Source organism: Mercenaria mercenaria, chromosome 16 (assembly GCF_021730395.1).
Source record: "Mercenaria mercenaria strain notata chromosome 16, MADL_Memer_1, whole genome shotgun sequence".
In the NCBI taxonomy this organism is placed as follows: domain Eukaryota; kingdom Metazoa; phylum Mollusca; class Bivalvia; order Venerida; family Veneridae; genus Mercenaria; species Mercenaria mercenaria.
In genome coordinates, this window is record NC_069376.1 from 22,528,650 (window position 1) to 22,555,675 (window position 27,026).

At 37.2% G+C, this 27,026-nt stretch overlaps 1 protein-coding gene across 13 annotated transcripts in view; it reads left to right on the forward strand.

Annotated features, from left to right (window-relative positions):
* Nucleotides 1-27,026, forward strand: part of LOC123541365 (protein scribble homolog) — a 220,905-nt gene that overhangs the window by 16,145 nt on the left and 177,734 nt on the right. For all 13 annotated transcript variants that reach the window (XM_053526353.1, XM_053526352.1, XM_053526362.1 and 10 more), the window contains exons 3-5: nucleotides 16,839-16,920; nucleotides 21,893-21,982; nucleotides 26,595-26,715. In XM_053526353.1, coding sequence (XP_053382328.1) covers nucleotides 16,839-16,920; nucleotides 21,893-21,982; nucleotides 26,595-26,715 — 293 coding nt within the window. The remainder of the gene's footprint in view (nucleotides 1-16,838; nucleotides 16,921-21,892; nucleotides 21,983-26,594; nucleotides 26,716-27,026) is intronic.

The following is a 27,026-nucleotide window of genomic DNA, read 5'->3' on the forward strand; positions in this document are numbered from 1 at the left end:
CGAAGGGACATATTATGTTATCGCCTCGGTGTCCGTCTGTGTATATTGTTGGTTAGCAATTTCCCTTCCGCTCTGTAACTCTTACTTCCCTTTTATGTTACTATAAATAGCTTATTTAAGTAAGTTTTTTATTTTTGGCCGTAGGGAAAAACCAAGACCACTTTTCTGTAGTACAACATGGATGGTACAGTACCTCCAATTTTTAGCTCGACTCTTCAAAATAGGCTAGCTATTCTACTCACCCTGGCGTCGGCGTCACACCTTGGTTAAGTTTTTGCATGCAAGTACATACAGCCATCAGTTAAAGGCATATGGCTTTGAAATTTATTGTTTCTTTTTCTAGGTCAATTACCAACCTCTCTGGGTCAAGTCTCATAATTCTGACATGTATTTTGAGCAAATTATGCCCCCTTTTGGACTTAGACAATTTTGGTTAAAGTTTTACATGCAATTTACTCCAAAACTAATGCAGATATTGAATTGAAACTTCACATGTGTCTTCAGGGTTACAAAACTAGTTGATAGCAGCAAGTCCCATAACTCTGACCTTCATTTTGGCCAAATTATGCCCCCTTTTGGACTTACAAAATTCTGGTTAAAGTTTTGCGTGCAAGTACATACAGCTATTTCTAAAAGGCATAGAGATTTGAAACTTATTTTTTCTTTTTCTAGACATGTATTTTGAGAAAATTATGCCCCCTTTTGGACTTAGAAAATTCTGGTTAAAGTTTTACATGCAAGTTACTATCTCCAAAACTAATGCAGATATTGAATTGAAACTTCACATGTGCCAATTCTGGTTAAAGTTTTACATGCAAGTTACTATCTCCAAAACTAATGCAGATATTGAATTGAAACTTCACATGTGCCTTCGGGGTTATAAAACTAGTTGATAGCAGCAAGTTCCATAAATCTGACCTTCATTTTGGCCAAATTATGCCCCCTTTTGGACTAAGAAAATTCTGGTTAAGTTTTGCGTGCAAGTACATACAGCTATTACTAAATAGCATATAGATTTGAAACTTATTTTTTCTTTTTCTAGATCAATTACCAACCTCACTGGATCAAGTCCCATAACTCTGACATGTATTTTGAGAAAATTATGCCCCCTTTTGGACTTAGAAAATTTTGGTTAAAGTTTTACATGCAAGTTACTATCACTAAAACTAATGCAGATATTGAGTTGAAACTTAGCATGTGTCTTCGGGGTTATAAAACAAGTTGATAGCAGCAAGTCCCATAACTCTGACCTTCATTTTGGCCAAATTATGCCCCCTTTTGGACTTATAAAATTCTGGTTAAAGTTTTGCGTGCAAGTACATACAGCTATTACTAAAAGGCATATAGATTTGAAACTTATTTTTGAGTCGGCTAAACGCTTTCAAGCATTTGACGAGTCCTTGCTATCGCCTGATTTCTCATTCATTAAATGGCCTCACAACACAGCGAAGTGATGTAGTTCCATTAGGTTGTCTCTAATTTCAAAGAGTTCATTGATCGAATGAAGTTCAGTTATGTCAATCCTATTTGCTATGACCAATATACGATGTAATCTGTCAAATTTATGACTTGTAATTGTGCAATACTCGAATAAAGCCACATATTTTCTTCCGCGGTAACTCATTAAGCATAATCAACGCAAAGATTTGCCGGATTTGTAATACATTTAGCATGATTTGGACTAATGTGCCCTTTTTCAAAATGTAAATAGATGTTTAAAAATTCAATAAAAATGCATATTAACATTAGCCAAATTATCCATTTGTTAGGTTTTTATTTTTAAAAAAAATTGTGAAGAAAGTTTCAAAAAAATTTAACCTACTGCAAAATTTAAATTTGCCGGGAGAGTAAGAGGCATGAACCCTAGGGAACAGAGAATAAAATTCCACGTGTTAATTTTATCACAAACTGATCGTCAGAAGGCTCGTATCAAGGAATTACCCAGTAAGTGTATTGCAAACTCTCCAGAAAGTAATTTGATTTTTAACAAATAGAATCACAGTCTTTCTACGTTATATTTTTTAGCATATCATAAAATGTTTTAAAGAATAGGGAATACTAATACAGACATACATAAAATAAATTCAATAGCTTACATTTTATTAGCCTTTCACAGCACACTGCTAATTTGGTTTGTTCGATCCAGACTTAAAGTTATTATTCTACATTTATTGCTAGGTATTCAATTATGGACAGCAGCAATGATAATTTAGTTAAATGAATGTTTGATTTGAGTTTCATTGTAATTAGAAAAAGATAAATCAAAGCTAGTCTGACCAATTTTCATAGGATTGATACTGAATGGATCACAAATGATAATAATAGTTTTACCTCAAAACATGCAAACAGTTCAAATTTCTTCTTCAACTGCCCAAATGTTAACATTCCCTGTGTTTCATTAAAGTGAGCTATTTTTAGCTCACAGACAGCCTAGAGTAGCGTTGTTATTTGATAGGCTCCTCCTACAAAACTTACTGCCAGGGTAGTAAAATTTGGGGGTTTAAGAATAATCACGCAAAAACGATTCTGCCGGATTTGTTAATACATTTGCCCCATAGATTATGGTGACTAATTTTGTGCCCTTTTGTCACAAAATAGCAAATATGATGTTTACAAATTCAAATAAAAACTGCATATTAACTTATTAGCCAAATTATCCATTTGTTACCCTGTCCGTTTCAAAAGATAATCTTTAAAGTCATTGCGCAAATAACAAATTTATTGCGCTGTGCATTTTATGAATTGCACAGGCTTACCAAGCTTGCGTAACATCCAGCGAAAGACAAAATATAGTTCCAGAACATACTACTAGTATTTTATTGAGTCGGGTACCTCTGAAAGCATTGTAATGTCTCTTATCAAAGAGTTTACCACATCGATGAAATTAAATTATGACAGCTTCATTTTAAATGACCCGAATAAGATATGTGCGGTACGTTAATTCTTCCGCGAGACTTCGCGGATGAATCCTAACTACATTCTGGACACTTGCCGGCGAACTCGCGTGACCTGTTTATAACAACGCTTCTACGACTTTGCGTGGTTTGAATTTTGCAGTCAGTAAGCGGATAAATTATCGGAAGTAGAAGCTCTTACTGGTTTGTTTAATTACTACTGATATTAAAAATGATTTTATTTCTTATTTTTCGAGAAATAAACAAATCGGCGAAACATTTAATTGTATTTTCTTGTAGTTTTTGAAATCAAAAGAAGATCGTCTATGTTTGGTTGCTTTGACGAAACGAAATAACTTTTTATGAAAAGATTTAAATAAGAGGTAATTTAACCGTAAACTTCAATGTCAGATACTGCCAATTGCTGCTTAATGTCTTCGTATCATCACAATTTGTAAGACATATTGTTGAAACTGGAGATTTAGAAAAGTGTAGTCGTATCCGGATATAATATTTTGGGTAAATATCGAGCTGTGTTATGAAGTTTTAACATTTAAATAGCAGACATGATAGATATTACTAGTATTGTAACAGAAATGATTCTTGAATTTATTTTTATAACACCTAAATAGAATCTATATCAGACTCATATTCTAGTCCTGAGGCATGATCTGAACGTAAAAAGATGAAGTGACAGTCATTCTTCATACTTTGGATGTTGTAATACTAAAAAGAATCTAGGTAATATTAAGAAATTGAAACATAAAATTTTCAGTTAAAACTCTCACCAAAGGCTGTATCAAGGGTCTATATATTCAAACATTCCTTGTGGTGATACCCGAAACCCTTTTTACAGGAGGGGGTATCCTCCCACACCCTTCCCCCATATTGCCACTTTACAGTTTGATACATTTGCCCTTTTACCACCTGTCACAGTGCCTATTTCAAACTCTGACTGCAATTTAAAGCGGGAAGAAACACCCCTCCCCACACCCACCCTGCTACCGACCACGTAAAAATGGCTCAAACATTTTTCAGCCCAGTCTGGGCCTGTCTGTCTACATGAATCAAAATGGATAATTGAAAGTGCATGAACTTCGGGATTACAGACATGATTTTGAAGGGGTTAACAGGTCTGAATTAGAATAAATGATGGTTTTAACTAAAAAAGAACTGGGTTTATTAATATCGGTTACACTATATATTGACACTCGCCAACATTTACATACATGTATCTTTAAACGCATAAGTAAGTATACTTTAAATTGACACCACTTATGACATGATTGAACAAGACCTAATATATGACATCGTTATCGCCAGGCCCATTATCTGTAAAATATCTGAACAGTTCTTTCCTCCATCTGTTACAAATATTATGTGGCAATCCGTGCTGAAAAAATTTAATATATAAATTGTCATATTCAAATTTTATCATGTGCGAATATATACCAGCCGATAATTGCCTCTTTTGGCAATGCCAGAGGCAAATGTTTACTGGAAAAATATATATAGTCATGGGCAGTATCTTAGTGTCTGCTGTCAAATTGTAGTTTGTACTTTCAACATTTTTATTTCTGAGAACCACTCTTCAATTTTAGAGAAATATATTGGCTTTAAATACTTGTATAATGTCAATCAAAGTTTTACTAGGCATCGACTGAATGTTCATTTCATTTATTGTACAAAATCTCTTGTTTGTCTAAAAACAAACTGAAACTGGTAGACTATACTACCATTACATCAATCATTAGCCGACTTTCAGGCCCTTCAGGCCTTTGATTTCTTTTTCTAGATCAATTACCAACCTCACTGGATCAAGTCCCATAACTCTGGCATGTATTTTGGGCAAATTATGCCCCCTTTTGGACTTAGAAAATTTTGGTTAAAGTTTTACATGCAAGTTTCTATCTCCAAAACTAATGCAGATATTGAATTGAAACTTCACATGTGCCTTCGGGGTTATAAAACTAGTTGATAGCTGCAAATCCCATAACTGATATACATTTTGGTCAAATTATGTCCCCTTTTGAACTTAAAACTCTTTTGATATTTAACCTTTTTGGGTAATATTTTCCTGATTCTGGGCCAATATTTTGAATAGTCGAGCTTGGCTGTCTTACGGACAGCTCTTGTTAGGATTATTTTGACATATCTGTACCTTATAAGATTTTTTTTTAAATTTTGGTTAATTTTTTCCCTTTGTTGTTCCTGTCCTTTGGGCTTCATCAGTCAAAATTTTGCTCCTAACCTCCTCTGATGTAATCCTTCAGGCATGAAACTACTGGCCTGATTTGAAAATAATTTTATTTGAAGAAAATTTCAACTATATTTTCTCATAATTCTTTTGATTGATCTTGATTATGATTTTTAGCTCATCTGATTTTTTGAAAAAAAAATGATGAGTTATTGTCATCACTTGAGCGGTTGTCGGCGTCGGCGTCTGCGTTGGCGTTGCCTGGTTAAGTTTTATGTTTAGGTCAGCTTTTCTCCTAAACTATCAAAGCTATTGCTTTGAAACTTGGAATACTTGTTCACAATCATAAGCTGACCCTGTATAGCGAGAAACATAACTCCATCTTGCTTTTTGCAAGATTTATGGCCCCTTTTGTACTTAGAAAATATCAGATTTCTTGGTTAAGTTTTATGTTTAGGTCAACTTTTCTCCTAAACTATCAAAGCTTTTGCTTTGAAACTTGGAATACTTGTTCACCATCATAAGCAGACCCTGTACATCAAGAAACATAACTCCATCTTGCTTTTTGCAAGAATTATTGCCCCATTTGGACTTAGAAAATCAGTTTTCTTGGTTAAGTTTTATGTTTAGGTCAGCTTTTATCCTAAACTATCAAAGCTATTCCTTTAAAACTTGCAACACTTGTTCACCATCATTAGCTGACCCTGTACAGCAAGAAACATAACTCCATCCTGCTTTTTGCAAGAGTGATGGCCCCTTTTGGACTTAAAAAATATCAGATTTCTTGGTTAAGTTTTATGTTTAGGTCAACTTTTTCTCTTAAACTATCAAAGCTATTGCTTTAAAACTTGCAACTCTTGTTCACCATCATAAGCTGACCCTGTACAGCAAGCAACATAACTCCATCCTGCTTTTTGCAATAATTATTGCCCCTTTTGGACTTAGAAAAATCATTTTCTTGGTTGAATATTATGTTTAAGTCAACTTTTCTCATAAACTATCAAAGCTATTGCTTTAAAACTTGCAACAGTTTTTCACCATCATAAGTGGACACTGTACATAAAGAAACATAACTCTATCCTGCTCTTTGCAAGAGTGATGGCCCTTTTTAGACTTAGAAAATCAAGGGTAGGACAATATTTCTATTATACAAAAAAAATCAGATGAGCGTCAGCACCCGCAAGGCGGTGCTCTTGTTTGACCTTCTTGTCCTTAAGTGCAATGATAACAGGTGAGCGATATAGGGCCATTTTGGCCCTCTTGTTATATTAATAGTTATTCCTATCTTTGTTTAAGACTATCGGCAGTCTATTAGATTTATTTATTTTTAGTAAATCCTTGCGTGTATCAGTGCTATACACTGGGCACATTAAAGAACCAGGCTGTCTATTCACAACGAGCTAGGCTAAGTTAGCCGGACAAGCCTGTATCTGATTTCTGATCTCTCTGTCATGGGGGCTTTGTCTCACTCTGTCCCTCTGGTCAGATCGCTCTGTGTCTGTACTAGTAGAGGATGAATTATGCGCCCTGTGTGGCTGCATTTGAACTATGTAAAGCGCCTTTGAACGTGAAATTGATCATGAAAAGGGCGCTTTATAAATCTGGTATGATAATAATAACAATAATAATAATAATAATAATAAATAACTTAATAATAGTACTTCACTGAAAATTAAGTGAATCTTTTTAGCTCACAAGAGCACAAAGTGCTCAAGGTGAGCTGTTGTGACTGGTCATTGTTCGTGCGTTGTCTGTCCTGTGTCAACGTTTATCTTGATGATCTCTAGATCAAATTTGAAATAGGGTCATGTGGGGTCAAAAACAGGACAGTATGCCAGATCAAAGGAAAAATTTTTTAACACTCTTAGAATTCACAATTTAAGTTTAAAAACTCTTGAGAATTGGTCAGAATGTTTGTCTTGATGACCTCTAGGTCACGTTCGAATCTGGGTCATGTGGGTCAAAAACTAGGTCACGGTCAAATCAAAGGAAAAGCTTGATAACACTCCAGAGGCCACAGTTGTGACCCAATCTTTATGAAACTTGGTCAGAGTGTTTGTATAGGTGATCTCTAGGTCAAGGTTGAAACTGGGTCATGTGGGTTCAAAAACTAGGTCAGTAGGCCAGATGAAAGGAAAATCTTGTTAACACTTTAGAGTCCACTGTTTAAGTTTGAAACTCATGAGAATTGGTCAGAATGTTTGTCGTTTGCGTGCTGGGGGGTTCGTTTTGAGGAGGCTGCGCTTTTGGTGCGTGGCATTCCCTGTTTGATATTTCTCTTTGTTTTGATGACCTAGGTCAAGTTCGAATCTGGGTCATGTGGGGTCAAAAACTATGTCACCCGGTCAGATCAAAGGAAAAAGTTGATAACACTCTAGAGGCCACAGTTGTGACCCCAACTTTATGAGAACTAGGTGAAAATGTTTGTGTTGATGATCTCTAGGTCATGTTTGAAACTGGGTCAGTGGGGTCAATACAAAGTCAGTAGCCAGTAGGCCAGATCACATTGTACTTAAAGAATATTTTTAAGTTTACCTTATCATTCCTAAACAAAGAAAATTTTGTAATTATGAATTTTTGAAAGCAATTTTTAGCTCATCAGAACCGAAATCACATGTGAGCTATTCTGATCGATGAATGTCCATCGTCCGTCTGTCTGTCGTCCGTTCACATTTAGTTTGTTTACATTCTAGCATCCACAATTTTGAAGCAATCTTAAAGATAATTAAATTTATCACAATGTTTAGGCCTCGGAAGAGTTTGATTATGGGCTAGATTGGATCAGTTTGCCCAGAGTTATGTGCCCTTGATTGGCAAAATTTGCTATATTTCACCTTGTTTACATTCTAGGATCTTCATTTCTTCATCAATCCTAATCATATTTATATAGAATGTTGTGTATGACTTCAAGATCTTTGACTTGTTAGATTATTAGCAAAATCAGGCCGGTATGAGTTATGTGCCCTTGATTGACAAAATTTGCTATATTTCACCTTGTGTACACTAGCATCTTCATTTATTTTCCTCCCCAATCTTAATCATATTTACGTAGAATGTGTATGACCTCAAGATCTTTGATGTGTTAGAATATTAGCAAAATCAGTCTGGTAGGACCAGAGTTATGTGCCCTTGATTTACAAAAATTACTATATTTTAAATTGTTTACTCTCTAGCACCTTCATTTATTCACCAATCCAAAATCCCTATATTTTTATGCCCCCCTTCAAAAAAGGAGGGGTATATTGTTTTGCAGATGTCGGTTTGTCGGTCGGTATGTAGACCAATCCGTTTCCGGATGATAACTCAAGAACGCTTCAGCCTAGGATCATGAAAGTAGATAGAGAGATTGATCATAACCAGCAGATGACCCCTATTGATTTTGAGGTCAGTAGGTCAAAGTTCAAGGTCACAGTGACCCAGAACAGTTGAACAGTTTCCGGATGATAACTCAAGAACACTTAAGCCTAGGGCCATGAAACTTGACAAGAAAGTTGATCATGACCAGCAGATGACCCCTATTGATTTTGAGATTAATAGGTCAAAGGTCAAGGTCACAGTGACGGAACAGTAAAACAGTTTCCGGATGATAACTCAAGAATGCTTTGGCCTAGGATCATGAAAGTTGACAGGGAAGTTGTTCATGACCAGCAGATGACCCCTATTGATTTTAAGGTCAGTAGGTCAAAGGTCAATATCACAGTGACCCTGAACAGTTCAGCAGTTTCTGAATGATAACTCAAGAACGCTTGGGCCAAGGATCATCGAAATTGATAGGGAGGTTGGTCATGACCAGCAGATAACCCCTATTAATTTGAGGTCAGTAGGTCAAAGGTCAAGGTCACAGTGACCTGGAACAGTTAAGCGGTTTCCTGACAATAACTTGAGAATGCTTACGCCTAGGATAATGAAACTTGATAGTGAGGTTGATCATGATCAGCAGATGACCCCTATTGATGTTGAGGTCAGTAGGTCAAAGGTCAAGATCACAGTGACCCGGAACAGTTAAACTGTTTCTGGATGATAACTCAAGAACGCTTGGGCCTAGGATCATGAAAGTTGATATGGAGGTTGGTCATGACCAGCAGATGACCCTTACTGATTTTACAAGGTCACAGTGACCTGGGACAGTTAAACCATTTCCTGACGATAACTTGAGAACGCTTGGGCGTAGGATCACAAAACTTAACAGGGAGGTTGATCCTGACCAGCAGATGACCTCTGTTTATTTTAATGTCAATAGGTCAAAGGTCAAGGTCACATTTACCCAGAACAGTAGAACTTTTGTTTACGGTGAGCAAATAATTGCTGTTCATTATGCAATAACCAGGGCTTCCACTGGCCCTAAAAAAATTTTCCACCACAAAATATCGAAGTCAGTGACGCACTGGGGTAGGGGAGCGTCCAGGGGTGTATTCTCCAAACACTGTGCATGTTGCAACAATTTGTCATTTTATAGTTTATTTCATTATGTAATTGTTAAAAGTTTTATTTGGGGGTCAGGGGGCTCTCCCCCTGGAAATTTTTGAAATACAAGCATGAAATGATGGCCTTTGGTGCATTTTTAGGTCCAAAATTTTGAGGTAATGGAGGGGTTAGTACCCTCTTGATGATGGGAGAGGGGGGGGGGGTGTCAGGGGGCTTTCTCCCTGGAAATTTTTGAAATACAGGCATGAAATGGTGGCCTCTGGTGCATTTTTAGGTCCAAAATTTTAAGTTAATGGAGGGTTAGTACCCTCTTTATGGGGTTGGGTGTGTGTGTGTGTGTGTGGGGGGGGGGGGTTCAGGGGCTTTCCCCCTGGAAATTTGTGGAATGATGGCCCCTGGTGTGTTTCTTGGTCTAAATTTTGAGAAAATATTTATTATTATTATTCCTTTGCCAAAATAGTAGGGTACTTCTCAGCAAACTTGGGGAGGGGGTAGGGGGGTGCTCGAGCCCCTGAAGTTGGGCCTGGAATTATAAATCAAACAAACAGTCTGATGCAAGATTAGAGTCTAATAGAGATAAACATGTTGTTGTATTTGGCATCTGATTTTAAATTAAAAATACATTTGCATAGGTAGGTATTCTTTGAATGACCAAAATAAATCGGAAATTGGGGTCGCGAAAATGTGTGACAAACGAAAAAAAAGGCAATCAAGACAAGTATTATTTATAAAATGAAAATTTATAACTTATTTTCTATGACCAGAGTTAATTATGTCTCCCACCACACAGTGGTGTGGGAGACATATTGATTTACTCCAGTCTGTCTGTCTGTGTGTGTCTGTGAGTGTGTCTGTCACAAAGCTTGTCCGCACTCTGAGTCGAACATTTCTTATCCGATTTTCACCAAACTTGAACAAAATGTGTTTGACCATAAGACCTCGGCCAAGTTCGATAACTAGCCAAATCGGTCCAGGCGTCTTGGAGTTATGGCCCTTGAATTACCAAAAAAGCGGTCTTTTTACTCTTGTCCACACTCTTAATCAAACATTTCTCATCCGATCTTCACCAAACTTGAACAATATGTGTTTGACCATGAGACCTCGGCCAAGTTTGATAACTAGCCAAATCGGTCCAGGCATTTTGGAGTTACGGCCCTTGAATTATAGAAAAATCGGCCTTTTTACTCTTGTCCGCACTCTAAGTCGAACATTTCTCATCCGATCTTCACCAAACTTAAACAAAATGTGTTTTACCATGAGACCTCGGCCAGGTTCGATAACTAGCCAAATCGGTCCAGGCATTTTGGAGTTACGGCCCTTGAATTATCAAAAAATTGGCTTTTTACTCATGTCCGCACTCTTAATCAAACATTTCTCATCCGATCTTCACCAAACTTGAACAAAATGTGTTTGACCATGAGACCTCGGCCAAGTTCGATAACTAGCCAAATCGGTCCAGGCATTTTGGAGTTACGGCCCTTGAATTATGGAAAAATCGGCCTTTTTTACTCTTATCCGCACTCTAAGTTGAACATTTCTCATCCGATCTTCACCAAACTTGAACAAAATGTGTTTGACCATGAGACCTCGGCCAGGTTCGATAACTAGCCAAATCGGTCCAGGCATTTTAGAGTTACTGCCATTGAATTTCCGAAAAAATTGTCCTTTTTACTCATGTCCGCTCTCTTAAGTCGAACATTTCTCATCCGATCTTCACCAAACTTGAACAAAATGTGTTTGGCCATAAGACCTTACCCAAGTGCGATAACTAGCCAAATCCGCCCAGGCACTTTTGATTTATGGCTCTTGAATTACTGACTGGATCCACTCATCCAGACCATCAAATTGGATCCGCTCGTCTAAAACATCTAGTTTTTAGCTCACCTGTCACAAAGTGACAAGGTGAGCTTTTGTGATCACGCGGCGTCCGTCGTCCGTCCGTCCGTCCGTCCGTCCGTCCGTGCGTGCGTGCGTGTATGCGTGCGTGCGTAAACTTTTGCTTGTGACCACTCTAGAGGTCACATTTTTCATGGGATCTTTATGAAAGTTGGTCAGAATGTTCACCTTGATGATATCTAGGTCAAGTTCGAAACTGGGTCACGTGCCATCAAAAACTAGGTCAGTAGGTCTAAAAATAAAAAAACCTTGTGACCTCTCTAGAGGCCATATTTTTCATGAGATCTTCATGAAAATTGGTCAGAATGTTCACCTTGATGATATCTAGGTCAAGTTCGAAACAGGGTCACGTGGGGTCAAATATTAGGTCAGTAGGTCTAAAAATAGAAAAACCTTGTGACCTCTCTAGAGGCCATATTTTTCATGAGATCTTCATGAATATTGGTCAGAATGTTCACCTTGATGATATCTAGGTCAAGTTCGAAACTGGGTCACGTGGGGTCAAAAACTAGGTCATTAGGTGTAAAAATAGAAAAACCTTTTGACCTCTCTAGAGGCCATATTTCTCAATGGATCTTCATGAAAATTGGTCAGAATGTTCACCTTGATGATATCTAGGTCAAGTTCGAAACTGGGTCACGTGGGGGTAAAAACTAGGTCAGTAGATCTAAAAATAGAAAAACCTTGTGATCTCTCTAGAGGCCATATTTTTCACGAGATCTTCATGAATATTGGTCAGAATGTTCACCTTGATGATATCTAGGTCAAGTTCGATACTGGGTCATGTTGGATGAAAAACTAGGTCAGTAGGTCTAAAAATAGAAAAACCTTGTGACCTCTCTAGAGGCCATATTTCTCAATGGATCTTCATGAAAATTAGTCAGAATGTTCACCTTGATGATATCTAGGTCAGGTTCGAAACTGGGTCACGTGCGGTCAAAAACTAGGTCAGTAGGTCGAAAAATAGAAAAACCTTGTGACCTCTCTAGAGGTCATATTTTTCAATGGATCTTCAGGAAAATTGGTCAGAATGTTAACCTTGATGATATCTAGATCAGGTTCGAAACTGGGTCACGTGGGGTTAAAAACTAGGTCAGTAGATCTAAAAATAGAAAACCCTTGTGACCTCTCTAGAGGCCATATTTTTCATGAGATCTTCATGAATATTGGTCAGAATGTTCACCTTGATGATATCTAGGTCAGGTTCGAAAACTAGGTCAGTAGGTCTAAAAATAGAAAAACCTTGTGACCTCTCTAGAGGCCATATTTCTCAATGGATCTTCATGAAAACTGGTGAGAATGTTCAGCCTGATGATATCTAGGTCAGGTTCGTAACAGGGTCATGTGCGGTCAAAGACTAGGTCAGTAGGTCGAAAAATAGAAAAACCTTGTGACCTCTCTAGAAGCCATATTTTTCACGAGATCTTCATGAAAATTGCTGAGAATGTTCACCTTGATGAAATCTAGGTCAAGTTTAGAAGTGGGTCACGTGCCTTCAGAAACTAGGTCATTAGGTCAAATAATAGAAAAAGCTTGTGACCTCTCTAGAGGCCATATTTTTCAATGGATCTTCATGAAAATTGGTCAGAATTTTTTATCTTGATGATATCTAGGTCACATGTGCTCAAAAACTAGGTCACTATGTCAAATAATAGAAATAACGACGTCATACTCAGTTCAACACTGGGTCATTTTGGGATAGGTGAGCGATTCAGGACCATCATGGTCCTCCTTTTACCATTGATTTCTGCTTGTTTATCACAGTTTTTCATTGGAATTTGCCAAAATCAATCTACGATCATGATTTAAAAATTATTGGAAATTATCGCGGATGTCCCATCAGTCGTTCATTCCGAAGTTTTGCTACAAAATATAACTTTGAAATGGCTAATTTGATACTACTTTCGTGATTCCGCTCGTTAAAACATTGCCCTGAAATTTATAACTGATGAGTGTTTTTCATTTAACACCTGTCATTGCCTTTTACGTCGGTCCGTGACGAAACATGATTTTCATTTCTTTGACTATATCAGTAATTACTTCAATCAACGATGACATAATTATAAAGGCAGAGCTAAATAATTTTGCCGATAATATATGTCACGCGTTCTACATCCAAAGCTGTCATTGCTTTATCGCATGTTTAAATTATAGTCAAAGATTGGGAGACACGTGGCAGCGTTGTGTAATGGATGTTGAATCGGTAATCCCTCGGTCGCTGTGTATTGTGTATTATGAATGGAAACGGCCGCGGGTAATATTGATTTTTAGGCTAGATAGAGAGCACTTTAGACAAAGAAATACACATTAAAAAAAAATACATTTACGACAAAAAAATTCCGCCACTTTTAGTTTTTTCGCCATTGGCGTATTTGGAAACCCTGAATTACTGAATGCATCATGGGGAGCATTTCGTGTTCTACGAGCTCTTGTATAAATCCTGCACGATAACTTAAACGATAACATGTTTGATAATTATTATATTTCTTCATTAAAACGTTTCAATACAGAAAATATTTTTGTATAACATTACAGGTTAAAGGTCAGTAATTCAAATCCTTCTTTGTTTCGTATAAAAACGACAACTTCTGGTCGTCTTTATGTATCTTTAGAGAACATCACTTTTTCATACACCTATTTTTAGCTCACATGTCACAAAGTGACAGTGTGAGCTTTTGTGATCATGCAGCGTCCGTCGTCCGTGCGTCCGTGCGTAAACTTTTGCTTGTGACCTCTCTAGAGGTCACATTTTTCATGGGATCTTTATGAAAGTTGGTCAGAATGTTCATCTTGATGATATCTAGGTCAAGTTCGAAACTGGGTCACGTGTGGTCAAAAACTAGGTCAGTAGGTCTAAAAATAGAAAAAACCTTGTTTACCTCTCTAGAGGCCATATATTTCACAAGATCTTCATGAAAATTGGTCAGAATGTTACCCTTTATGATATCTAGGTCAAGTTCGAAATGGGTCAAGTGCCTTAAAAAACTAGGTCAGTAGGTCAAATAATAGAAAACCTTGTGCCCTCTCTAGGGGCCCTTTTTTTTAGGGTTGTATGAATTTGGGTCTGAATGTTTATTTTGAGATATCAGGTCAAGTTCGAAACGGGGGTCAGTGCCATCAAAAATAGGTCAGTAGGTAAAAATAATAAAAAAACCCTTGTGACCCCCTTAGGGCCATTTTTTTCATGGGATCTGTATGAAGTTGGTCTGAATGTTATCTTATGATATTAGGTCAAGTTCGAAACTGGGGTAAGCTGCGGTCAAAACTAGGTAATGGGTTAAAAATAGAAAAACCTTGTGCCCTCTCTAGAGGTATTTTTGAAGGGTCTTCATGAAAAATTGGTCGAATGTTCCCCTTGATGATTTTTTTAGGTCGGTTCGAAATGGGTCACGTGCCATCAAAAACTGGGGTCGTGGGTCAAATAATAAAAAAAACCTTGTGCCCTCTTAGGGGCCCAATTTTTTTTCTGGGATCTGTATAAAGGTTGGTCTGAATGTTCATTATGATTTTGGGCCCAAAGTTCGAAACGGGTAACTGTGGTTAAAAACTGGTCAGTATTTCTAAAATAAAAAAAACCTTGTGACCTTTTAGGGCCTATTTTTCAAGATCTTCATGAAATTTGGTCGAAGTTCACCTTGATGATATCAGGTAAAAGTTCGAAAGGGTATGTGCTTCAAAAATAGGTCAGTGGGTAAAATAATAAAAAAAACCTTGTGACCCCTTTGGGGCCTTATTTTCTGGGTCTGTATGAAATTTGATCTGAATGTTATCTGATGTTCTAGGTCAAGTTCGAAATGGGTCAGTGCGGTCAAAAACTGGTCATTGGCTAAAATAAAAAAAACCTTGTGCCCTTCTAGGGATATTTTTAAATGGTGTTCATGAAAATGGTCAAAATGTTCCCTTGATGATTCGATAAAGTTTAAAAATGGGGTACGTGCCGTCAAAAAACTGGTCAGTAGGTAAATAATAAAAAAAACCTGTAAACCTCTTAGGGGCCCTATTTTTCATGGGTCTGTATAAAAGTTGGTCTGAATGTTCATCTTCATGATATCTGATAGGTTAAAAAATGGGTCCATGAGTCAAAAACTAGGTCACTTGTCAAATAATAGAAAAAAAACGACGTCTACTCGTTAAAAAAGGGGTCATGTTGGGACAGGTGAGCGATTGGCCCATCTGGCCCTCTTGTTCTGAAAGTTCTATCACAAATTTAAACGAAAAAATGGAAAGAAAATAGGGGGTTTTTGTAGTTTCCTAGTGAAATCCCAGTCGTTGGGGTCTGCTACCCTAAAAATGGTGTATTTGCTCTCGTCCTGCAAAAAAACACTTTTCCCGGTTTTTTTTCTGCAAAATTCCCATGTGTGGTGTATGAACATAAAAAAGTCTCATTTATGCAGAATGTATTCAGTAGTGTAAAAAGGTGATTAAAGCCTCGTTTACAGACTTTGCGCCAAAAAAATGGGAAAATTAGGTTTTTTTATTATGGACTTCTTTGACTAAACCCCGGAGCAATTTCGACCCAATTTTTGCCTTATTCTCAGTAGCACTTTAAATTTATAATTGAAATCCTTTTTGGTTCACAAGCAGGACCCTTCAGTCAAACGATAATATTAAAAGTGTCTTTAAATTATCGTGCGGGGAGTACTTTTTGTTTGTTTGTTTGTTTGTTTGGGTTTTTAAAACGTTTTTTTTAAAAGTATTTCAGTCATATAACGGAGGCAGTTTAATAACCCGTGTTCCCGGGTTCTGTACCAGTACAAAATGTTTCCGCAAGAACTGCCAATTCCCCCACATGAAAAAGAGGTGGGACGAATGATTGCAGAACATGTCTTTTTCAAATGTCTGGGGGGAATACTGCCTCCCCCCCCCCCCCCAATCCAAAGAATTTGAGAAACAGTTTAAAAAGCTTTATGAACTTGAACCGATCTTCACCAAACTGGAGCTGTAGCACCCTTGTTTGAATATATTAAGTTTGTTTAAGTGGTTATGCATATTAAGCATGTCACAGCAATAGGTAGAAAAGTCTTTCAATATATTTTAAAGCATTGCTTAAAAGAAACTTGGTTAGAAGGAAGCTCAAGATGTCATTGTCCTCCTCAGGTGAGCAACTTAGGGATTTGGCTGCTTGTTTGAAAAAAAAATGTTTCGGGGGGCCCGGCTTTGGAGTGGAGGCAACGTCATAATATGCTGACCTATTTTTGTTGTTGGGGGTCCCGGGATCCGCCCCCCCGTTCGTACAACTATGCTTTTGTTTAACGGTTATTATTATATAAAAGTTTCTTGATATAATTTTAACACATATTTCCTTGAATGTTTTAGGTCAGAGGTCCCAGAAAAAACTAAGAAAATCAGAAATCATTTTTCTACTTCATGCTCAAGATCGGTTATCGTTGAACTTTCTATTTAATATATATGTTACTTTCTTTCAGATATAGGAGAAATCCCAGAAAATATAAAGTTTTGCAAAAATTTGCAAGTCCTTGATATCAGCAGTAATCCTCTAGTCACACCGTAAGTTTCTTTCATATCATATTAATTAGGCTGTATATTATGCACATGAAATATAGCATGTTAATTGTTGCTTGGTTGGAAGGTGCTGCAGAGTGCCGATTTAATTTTTGTACCCCAACCAATCAGTGGAGGGGGCATAGATTTGGTCTTGTCTGTCCGTCCGAAAAACGTTTGTGACATGCCTAACTTAAAAAATATTTGATATAAATTGACGAAATCTTGCATGAGTCTTTATCATGATAATTATGAACTTGCGCACCTCCTACTTTTCGTCTGGCTGTGGCCGCTATTTCTAGAGTTACGGCCCCTAAAATAGTAAAAAATGCACATTTTCACCTTAAGACGCGCTTAGCTCAAAAACACGGGTATGAAACGTTGAAATGAAACTGAAATGAAGGCATCGCGCCTCCGGCAGCGCAGGCATTGCGCAGGATGTTTACAAAAATATCGAGCAAGGTGAGTAAAATTGAATGTTTTTGGTTATTGTCTTTTTACAGTAAAAACTTTTTAGAAATCGGGGAATGCAGCGGGATGTAGTTGTGTCTTGCCGACAAATCCATGCCCAATTTGTGAACAAACATGTAATATTGTTATTTTGCGCGTGTTTTTCATCAGATACAGTAACGTGAAAATTACAAAAGCAGTGAATATTCAGAGTCATTTCACCTCCTGCTGGAAAAGAAATGATGTATTTCTGCAGTATGTCATATAAAGACATGATATCTGATCGATTGAGATAAAATACATGCCTAGGAAAAGGCATATCCCCATGTTCTGCCGACTTTTCAGTCCAGTGCCGCAGGCAACTCGATGGTGCCGCAGACATCGTGAGAGGCGCAGTCATCTTGCATATTACTCGCACTAAAGCTGTGAGTAAATCAATTATTCTCTAATCTCAATTATCAGAACAAAAAACAGATTCAGTATAGGTGTAGACTATGTATTTTGACAGCAAATATCTTTACATTTTTCGCGGAGTAAATGCAACATTTCTATAGCGTGGATTTCTCTTGTTGTACCCATCAGGCTTTGGCATGGAACGAACTAACACATACATTTAATAATCGTACAAACGTGTTATTCAAAACTAAAATACTCAGCTTTCAGAAACTATTATTTAAAATTATGATTCTAAATGTATATTATTCATGTTTTTGAATCCAAATGAATAGTGTAATTAATTATTCTAAAGTCGGATCACAATAATTCTTATTTTAAAAAACGATAAAGCTATAACTCAAATATACCCATGGTCCATTAAATAGTTTAGTTCAGCTTCAAATAAGGGAGGGTGGGTGGGTCCTGATGTGTATTGCTGTCAAAATTCTAGCTACACCTGTGTAACACTTAAATACCCCCGAATTACCACGAAAACCCCGTTCTAAATTCCCGCCAAACAAGATCTATAAATTACCGTACAGCCTGATAATTTCGAAACGAGAATAATTTCACCTATTGTACGTCAGTAGTACGTGTAATTTCGACCTTCTAACATGTATTGAAGTACAAAAATATCAATAACAATGTTGTTCCTCCAGTTATTATAGTAGTAAGACAAATCTTCTCAATCTGAACTTTGTAATATAAATAGCTATTTTAAGAAGTTTGCAGTATTTTTTCTTTCTGTGTTTGGGAATGGGGCAGGGAAAATCACGTCATTTTGTATAAAGTTGGGATTACATACGAACGAAGAATATTGAAAACGATACTGTTCCAAGTTTTGTGTTAGAAAGAACCAATGAAAAAATGTCCAAAATGGGGCTTAACTTGTTCTAATCATTTCTGAAATTCTACAAAAATATTAACGTATTTTACTCACTTTTTGTCGTTGAACTATGATTTAGGTCTGTGCACTGACTGTACACATAAAGTTTTCGTCTGATCATAAGGTGAAATGATTTTCTTTTTCCTTTTTATATACACTAAATGCATGTACATCCATCTGAAAATATAATATAAACAAGATATTTAACTATAGATAACTTCATTGCTTCTTTTCCACACAAAACTTGGGAACGGTATCGTTTTAAGGGAAGTTTCATGTTTTTACGTTTTTTGTGTCTTTTTTGCGTTCCTTTTCTTCGGAAAGCCCCAAAACAGTGATATTTCGCCATTTTTTTCGGGGGGTTTGGGGTGGGGCGAAATTCAGCTCATCGCTTATCAAAATAGTACGCCCAAACTGAAAAAAAAAAGAAACAAAACTTGATGCTGAAACAAAAACATCAAAATTGGTTGAAAACTGACAAAAGTTATGACTGTTTTTGTGCTCAAATGCTGGTTTTCATACCTTGCTTTGAACTAAGCATCAATAATTGTTACAAATGGGAATGTTTGGTAATTGAATATTGTTTTTCAGGAGAAAATAATCCTGATTCGATACAAAATGACGTGATTTTCTCAACTGGAAGGCACCTGGTCCCATCCCCCAAAAGAGCAAGAAAAATATTGCAAACTTCTTAAAATAGCTATTTATATTACAAAGTTCGGATTGAGAAGATTTGTCTTACACAATAACTGGAAGAACAACAGTGTTATTGAAATTACACGTACTACCGACTAAAATAGTATTCAAGATGACTGCGCCTCTCACGATGTCTGCGGCACCATCGAGATGCCTGCGGCACTGGACTGAAAAGTCGGCAGAACGTGGGGATATGCCTTTTCCTTGACATGTATTTTATCTCAGTCGATCAGATGTCATGTCTTTATATAGTATACTACAGAAATACATCATTCCTTTTACAGCAGGATATGAAATGACTCTGAATATTCACTGCTCTTGTAATTTTCACGTTACTGTATCCAATGAAAAACGCGCAAAATAACAATATTACATATTTGTTCACAAATTGGGCATGGATTTGTTGGCAAGACACAACTACATCCCGCTGCATTCCCCGATTTCTAAAAAGTTTTTACTGTAAAAAGACAATAACCAAAAACATTCAATTTTACTCACCTTGCTCGTTATTTTTGTAAACATCCTGCGCAATGCCTGCGCCGTCGGAGGCGCAATGCCTTCATTTCAGTGTGGCACATTTTGTGCCGCAGGCAACGTTTCATACCCGTGAAAAAGCGTTTGATATAAATTGCTGAAACCTTGAATAAGTCTTTATCATGATGTGAACTTGCACACCTCCTATTTTTCGTCTGGCTCCGCCACCTATTTCCAGAGTAATGGCCCCTGAAATAGTAAAAAATGCATACTTTCACCTTGTGACACGCTTAGCTTAACTATTTCACATAAATTGATGATTGTAAAAAGATCCTTTGGAAGCAAAGAATGCAATCAAGACTCGGTTTGATTGAGTCGTAATGAAATGTGCAACACCTCTCACGCCCCCTGGCACCGACTTAAGCGGAACTCTATTACACATATGTTGAATGGACTCCATGATCCCAAAGGACCAGAAAATACAAAAACACTGAAACCTTGCATTAGTCTTTATCATTATGTGACCTTGCACACTTGGCATTTTTCTTTGTTTGTGATGATGTAATTATTTTTGAAATTGTGTTCCTATTTGCCACATTTTAAATGGTATGCAAAAGCATGGTTCATGTTTGTTATAACACAAAATAAGTATAATCATTTAAAAATCTTGAGTACAGGTTTTTGGTAGTGTTGTTGATTTGTGTGCCCCAGTTATGCCTATTTTAAAGATATGGACCATTTTCTAGAACAACACATTAGTGATTACACATTGTACCAGAATTGTAAATTCATCACCATGAAAATATGTAGCAAGAATAGCTACAGTCAGACTCGGTCACCAGCAATCCTGGGGGCTTCTGTTGTTAATACACAAAAACTTTGTAAATAGTATTACAATTTTTTAGTCGGCTAAAGGCTGAAAGCCTTTTGACGAGTCCTTGCTGTTCAGCGATTCTCTAAATGGACCGAATAACACGTGAAGAGATGTAGTTCCATTAGATTTCTCAAACTTCAAACAGTTCACTGCATGAATGAAGTTAAGTTATGTCAATTCCCTTTGCTATGACCAATATACGATGTAATCTGTCATATTTATGACTTGTAATTATGCAATACTCGAATGTAACTCCTTAAGCATAAATGTGCATTTTAAGAATTGCGCAGGCTTACAAAGCTTGAGTAACATCCAGCGAAAGACAAAAAATAGTTCCACAGGGCTCCAGATAAGATGCGTATTAGCGTAAATTACGTATAGAAATAATGCAAATACGCATGTCTAATAATTTCTAAGCGTATAGAAACGTATATAAAATTACAGAAACGCACACAATGCTTTTTTAAAAACAAAATCTGAATCGTCTGGATGCTTTTAGGAACATAGCCGATCGCCTTAATTCTCCCACATTGAACGTAAACACGCATCGTATGATTTCTATAAACTTTGCGTGGGTTGAATTTTGCAGTCAGTAAACGGATTAAATTATCGGAAGAAGAAGCTCTTACTGGTTTGTTTAGTTACTACTGATATTAAAAATGATTTTAATTCTTATTTTTCGAGAAATAAACAAATCGGCGAAACATTAAATTGTGTTTTCTTGTAGTTTTTGAAATCGCAAGTAGATCGTCTATGTTTGGCTGCTTTCACGAAACGAAACAACTTTTTTATGAAAAGATTTAAATAAGAGGTAATTTAACCATAAACTTCAATGTCAGATACTGTCAATTGCTGCTAAATGTCTTCGTATCATCACAATTTGTAAAATATATTGTTGAAACTGGAGAAAAGTGTAATCGTATCCGGATATAATATTTTGGGTAAATATCGAGCTGTGTTATGAAATTTTAAGAAAAAAACTAAAAACAAACTGAAACTGGTAGACTATACTGTCAGTACATCAATCATTAGCCGACTCAGGCCCTTCAGGCCTTTGATTAACTTATTATATGTCCCTGCCATTTATGTTAAATAAATGTTAACATGCATTCAGTTTTAAGCATGAGAGTACTTATTTGATTTGTTTGTTTTTATGTTTTAAGGTTACCTTCTGGTATAACACAGTTACGAAACTTGACCCACCTTGGTCTGAATGACGTTTCTTTGTCATGGCTTCCAAAGGACATTGGCAGGTACAGTTTGTTTAAATACATTTTCAATATATTTCAGTGCAATTCTGCACAAGTAACTGACCTTCCCACAGGAATCCCTGGATAAAGAATATAAATGACCATATTTTTATCTTGTTAACTCTGTCAAGGTCTTTATAGATTAAACATTCAGCTAGCCCTTTTGACTTTTGGAATGACTGCCTTGTGCAGACGGACGCCGGACATCGAGCGATCAGGAAAACTCACCAGAGCATTGCTCAGGTAAGCTAAAAATAGAAAAACATTGTGACCTCTCTAGAGACCATATTTTTCATGAGATCTTCATGAAAATTGGTGAGAATGTTCACCTTGATGACCCATAGTCTCTATGGCATTCACAATGTTTTCCTTTGATTTGACCTAGTGACCTAATTTTTGATTCCAGATGACCCATATTCAAACTTGACCTAGATTTTATCAGTGCAATGATTCTGACCAAATTCCATGAAGATTAATTGAAAAATACAGCCTCTATTGCATACACAAAGTTTTTCTTTGATTTGACCTAGTGACCTAGTTTTTGACCCCAGATGACCCATTGTCGAACTCGTCCTAGATTTTATCAAGATAATCATTCTGACCAAAATTCGTGAAGATTAATTGAAAAATACAGCCTCTATTGCATCAGGTCACTAGGTCAAATCAAAGAAAAAGTTTGTGTATGCTATAGAGGCTGTATTTTTCAGCTGATCTTCATAAAAGTTTGTCAGAATGATTACCTTGATAAAATCTAGGCCAAGTTCGAAAATGGGTCATCTGGGGTCAAAAACTAGGTCACTAGGTCATGTAGGTCAATTCAAAGAAAAACCTGGTGTATGCGATAGAGGCTGTATTTTTCAATTGATCTTCATGAATTTTGGTCAGAATGATTGCCTTGATGAAATCTAGGTCAAGTTCGAATATGGGTCATCTTGGGTCAAAAACTAGAACACTAGGTCAAATCAAAGAAAAAACTTGTGTATGCAATAGGGGCTGCATTTAAACCGGATCTTCATGAAATTTGATCAGAATGTTTGTTTGGATGAAATCAAGGTTGAGTTTGAATATGGGTCATCTAAGGTCAAAAACTAGGTCACCCGGTCAAATTAAAGAAAAACCTTGTGTACGCAGTAGGGGCTGCATTTTATGCTGGATATTCATAAAATTTAGTCAGAATGATTGCCTTGATGAATTTAGGCCATTTTATGTCGATGTAAATGAGATGTGAAACCAAAATTTGTAGTCCTGTTTGGCACCATATAACCTTTACTGTGTTGGTGCGCTGTAAAACCCAAATAAATAAATAAATTTAGGCCAAGTTCAAATATGTGGGTCATCTGGGAAACATGTTTACACTGTTATGATGTGTTTCTCAGGTGAGTGACCTAGGGCTATCTTGGCCCTCTTGTTGTGTGCTAAACACAGATAATACCATTCACGATTCAATGTGGCGTACATATATACAAGGTCAAATCGTCAAGGTCAGGTGAGCGACTGTATATTTATGTCTTCCCCCACTGGGGGAGACATATTGTTTTTGCCTTGTCAGTCCATCCGTCCTACTGTCCGTCCTTTACACTTCATTTCGGATCAATAACTGTAGAACCATTTGACATAGAAACTTCAAACTTCATAGGGTGGCAGGGCTTATGGAGTAGATGACTCCTATTGTTTTTGGAGTCACTCCATCAAAGGTCAAGGTCACAGGCCTGAACATGGAAAACCATTTCCGATCAATAACTTGAGAACCACTTGACCCAGAATGTTGAAACTTCATAGGATGATTGGACATGCAGAGTAGATGACCTCTTTGGATTTTGGGGTCACTTGATGAAAGGTCAATGTCACAGGGGCCTGAACATGGAAATTGGAAAACCATTTTTGATCAGTAACTTGAGAACGACTTGAACCGGAATGTTGAAACTTCATAGGATGATTGGTCATGCAGAGGAGATGTCCCCTATTGCTTTTGGGGTCAGTCTATTAAATATCAAGGTCACAGGGGCCTGAAGATGGAAAACCATTTATCAATAACTTGCGAACCACTTGACCCAGAATGTTGAAACTTCATAGGATGATTGGACATGCAGAATAGATGACCCCTATTGATTTTGGGATAACTCTATTAAAGGTCAAGGTCGATGTGGATGGAAAATGGAAATCCATTTCTTGTTAACAACTTGAGAACCAATTGACCTAGAATCTTCAAACTTCATAGGGTGATAGGAATTACAGAGTAGATGACCCCTGTTGTTTTTTTGGGTCACTCTATCAAAGGTCAGGTTCACAGGGGGCTGAACATAGAAAACTCTTTCCAATCAATAACTTTTGACCCAGAATGTTGAAACTTGATAGGATGATTGGACATGCAGAATAGATGACCCCTAATGATTTTGGTGTCACTTGATCAAAGGTCAAGGTCACAGGGGCCTGAACATGGAAAACCGTTTCCAATTCATAACTTGAGAACCACTAGGCCCAGAATGTTGAAACTTAGTGAGATGATTGGACATGCCAAGTAGATGGTCCCTGTTGCAGCCAAACATCAGTGTCTGTTTGACTCGCTCCTGTCCCCTAATGAGTTCTTGCATATACGACTATGCATTGGGGGAGACATGTGCTTTTTAGCTCACCTGTCACAAAGTGACAAGGTGAGCTTTTGTGATCGTGCGGTGTCCGTCGTCCGTCGTCCGTCCGTGCGTCAGTGCGTCCGTGCGTGCGTCCGTAAACTTTTGCTTGTGACCACTCTAGAGGTCACATTTTTCATGGGATCTTTATGAAAGTTGGTCAGAATGTTTATCTTGATGATATCTAGGTCAAGTTCGAAACTGGGTCACGTGCCTTCAAAAACTAGGTCAGTAGGTCTAAAAATAGAAAAACCTTGTGACCTCTCTAGAGGCCATATATTACACAAGATATTCATGAAAATTGGTCAGATTGTTCACCTTGATGATATCTAGGTCAAGTTCGAAACTGGGTCACGTGCCTTCAAAAACTAGGTCAGTAGGTCTAAAAATAGAAAAACCTTGTGACCTCTCTAGAGGCCATATATTTCACAAGATCTTCATGAAAATTGGTCAGAACGTTCACCTTGATGATATCTAGGTCAAGTTCGAAACTGGGTCACGTGCCATCAAAAACTAGGTCAGTAGGTCAAATAATAGAAAAACCTTGTGACCTCTCTTAAGGCCATATTTTTCATGGGATCTGTATGAAAGTTGGTCTGAATGTTCGTCTTGATGATATCTAGGTCAAGTTCGAAACTGGGTCACGTGCGGTCAAAAACTAGGTCAGTAGGTTTAAAAATAGAAAAACCTTGTGACCTCTCTAGAGGCCATATATTTCATGAGATCTTCATGAAAATTGGTCAGAATGTTCACCTTGATGATATCTAGGTCAAGTTTGAAGTGGGTCACGTGCCCTCAAAAACTAGGTCAGTAGGTCAAATAATAGAAAAACCTTGTGACCTCTCTAGAGGCCATATTTTTTATGGGATCTGTATGAAAATTGGTCTGAATGTTCATCTTGATGAAATCTAGGTCAAGTTCGAAACTGGGTCACGTGCCTTCAAAAACTAGGTCAGTAGGTCAAATAATGGAAAAACCTTGCTAACTCTCTAAAGGCCATATTTTTCATGGGATCTGTATGAAAATTGGTCTGAATGTTCATCTTGATGATATCTAGGTCAAGTTCGAAACAGGGTCATGTGCGGTCAAAAACTAGGTCAGTAGGTCTAAAAATAGAAAAACCTTGTGACCTCTCTAGAGGCCATACTTGTGAATGGATCTCCATAAAAATTGGTCAGAATGTTCACCTTGATGATATCTAGGTCAAATTTGAAACTGGGTCACGTGCCTTAAAAAAAACTAGGTCAGTAGGTCAAATAATAAAAAAACCTTGTGACCTCTCTAGAGGCCATACTTTTCATGGGATCTGTATGAAAGTTGGTCTAAGTGTTCATCTTGATGATATCTAGGTCATGTTTGAAACTGGGTCAACTGCGGTCAAAAACTAGGTCAGTAGGTCTAAAATTATTAAAATCTTTTGACTTCTCTAGAGGCCATATTTTTCAATGGATCTTCATGAAAATTGATCTGAATTTTCACCTTGATGATATCTAGGTCAGTTTCGAAACTGGGTCACGTGCGGTCAAAATCTAGGCCAGTAGGTATAAAAATTGAAAAACCTTGTGACCTCTCTAGAGGCCATATTTTTCATGAGATCTTCATGAAAATTAGTGAGAATGTTCACCTTGATGATATCTAGGTAAAGTTCAAAACAGGGTCACATACCTTCTAAAACTAGGTCAATAGGTCAAATAATAGAAAAACCTTGTGACCTCTCTAGAGACCATATTTTTCAATGGATCTTCATGAAAATTGGTCAGAATTTTTATCTTGATAATATCTAGGTCAAGTTCAAAAGTGGGTCATATGAGCTCAAAAACTAGGTCACTATGTCAAATAATAGAAAAAACGACGTCATACTCAAAACTGGGTCATGTGGGAAGAGGTGAGCGATTCAGGACCATCATGGTCCTCTTGTTTACAAAAGCATCTTTTAGTTAAGTCTTGGCAATTTGATGTCACTAGAATTTTGTGCTTATTTATTTCAGTCTGAGCAGCTTGGTCTCACTAGAATTAAGGGAGAACATGATACGACAGTTACCAGCCTCCATGTCTTTCCTTGTAAAGTTAGAGAGCTTAGACCTGGGTAGCAATGAACTAGATGAGCTGGTAAGTATACAAGCCAATCAGGAAACCATGTACCAAGTTGCAGGCAATCAGTATTGTTGGCTTGTGGTCCGTTAGATAAACAAAGCTGCTTTTGTCGTTGCCATATCAGGCAGATGTTGAAAAAAGGGCGAGATGATAATGACTGTGACTCAGACAAACCAGAGAAACAATCAATTGAGAGATTTTTCATAGTTACAGATATCTACTTTCTGTAGATATTTGACTATATAGATGGATGTTGTAATTTTTTACCTTGTACTTCCATCATACTCTTTCCATTTGAAAATGCCTTTAATATTGACTAGATGCTT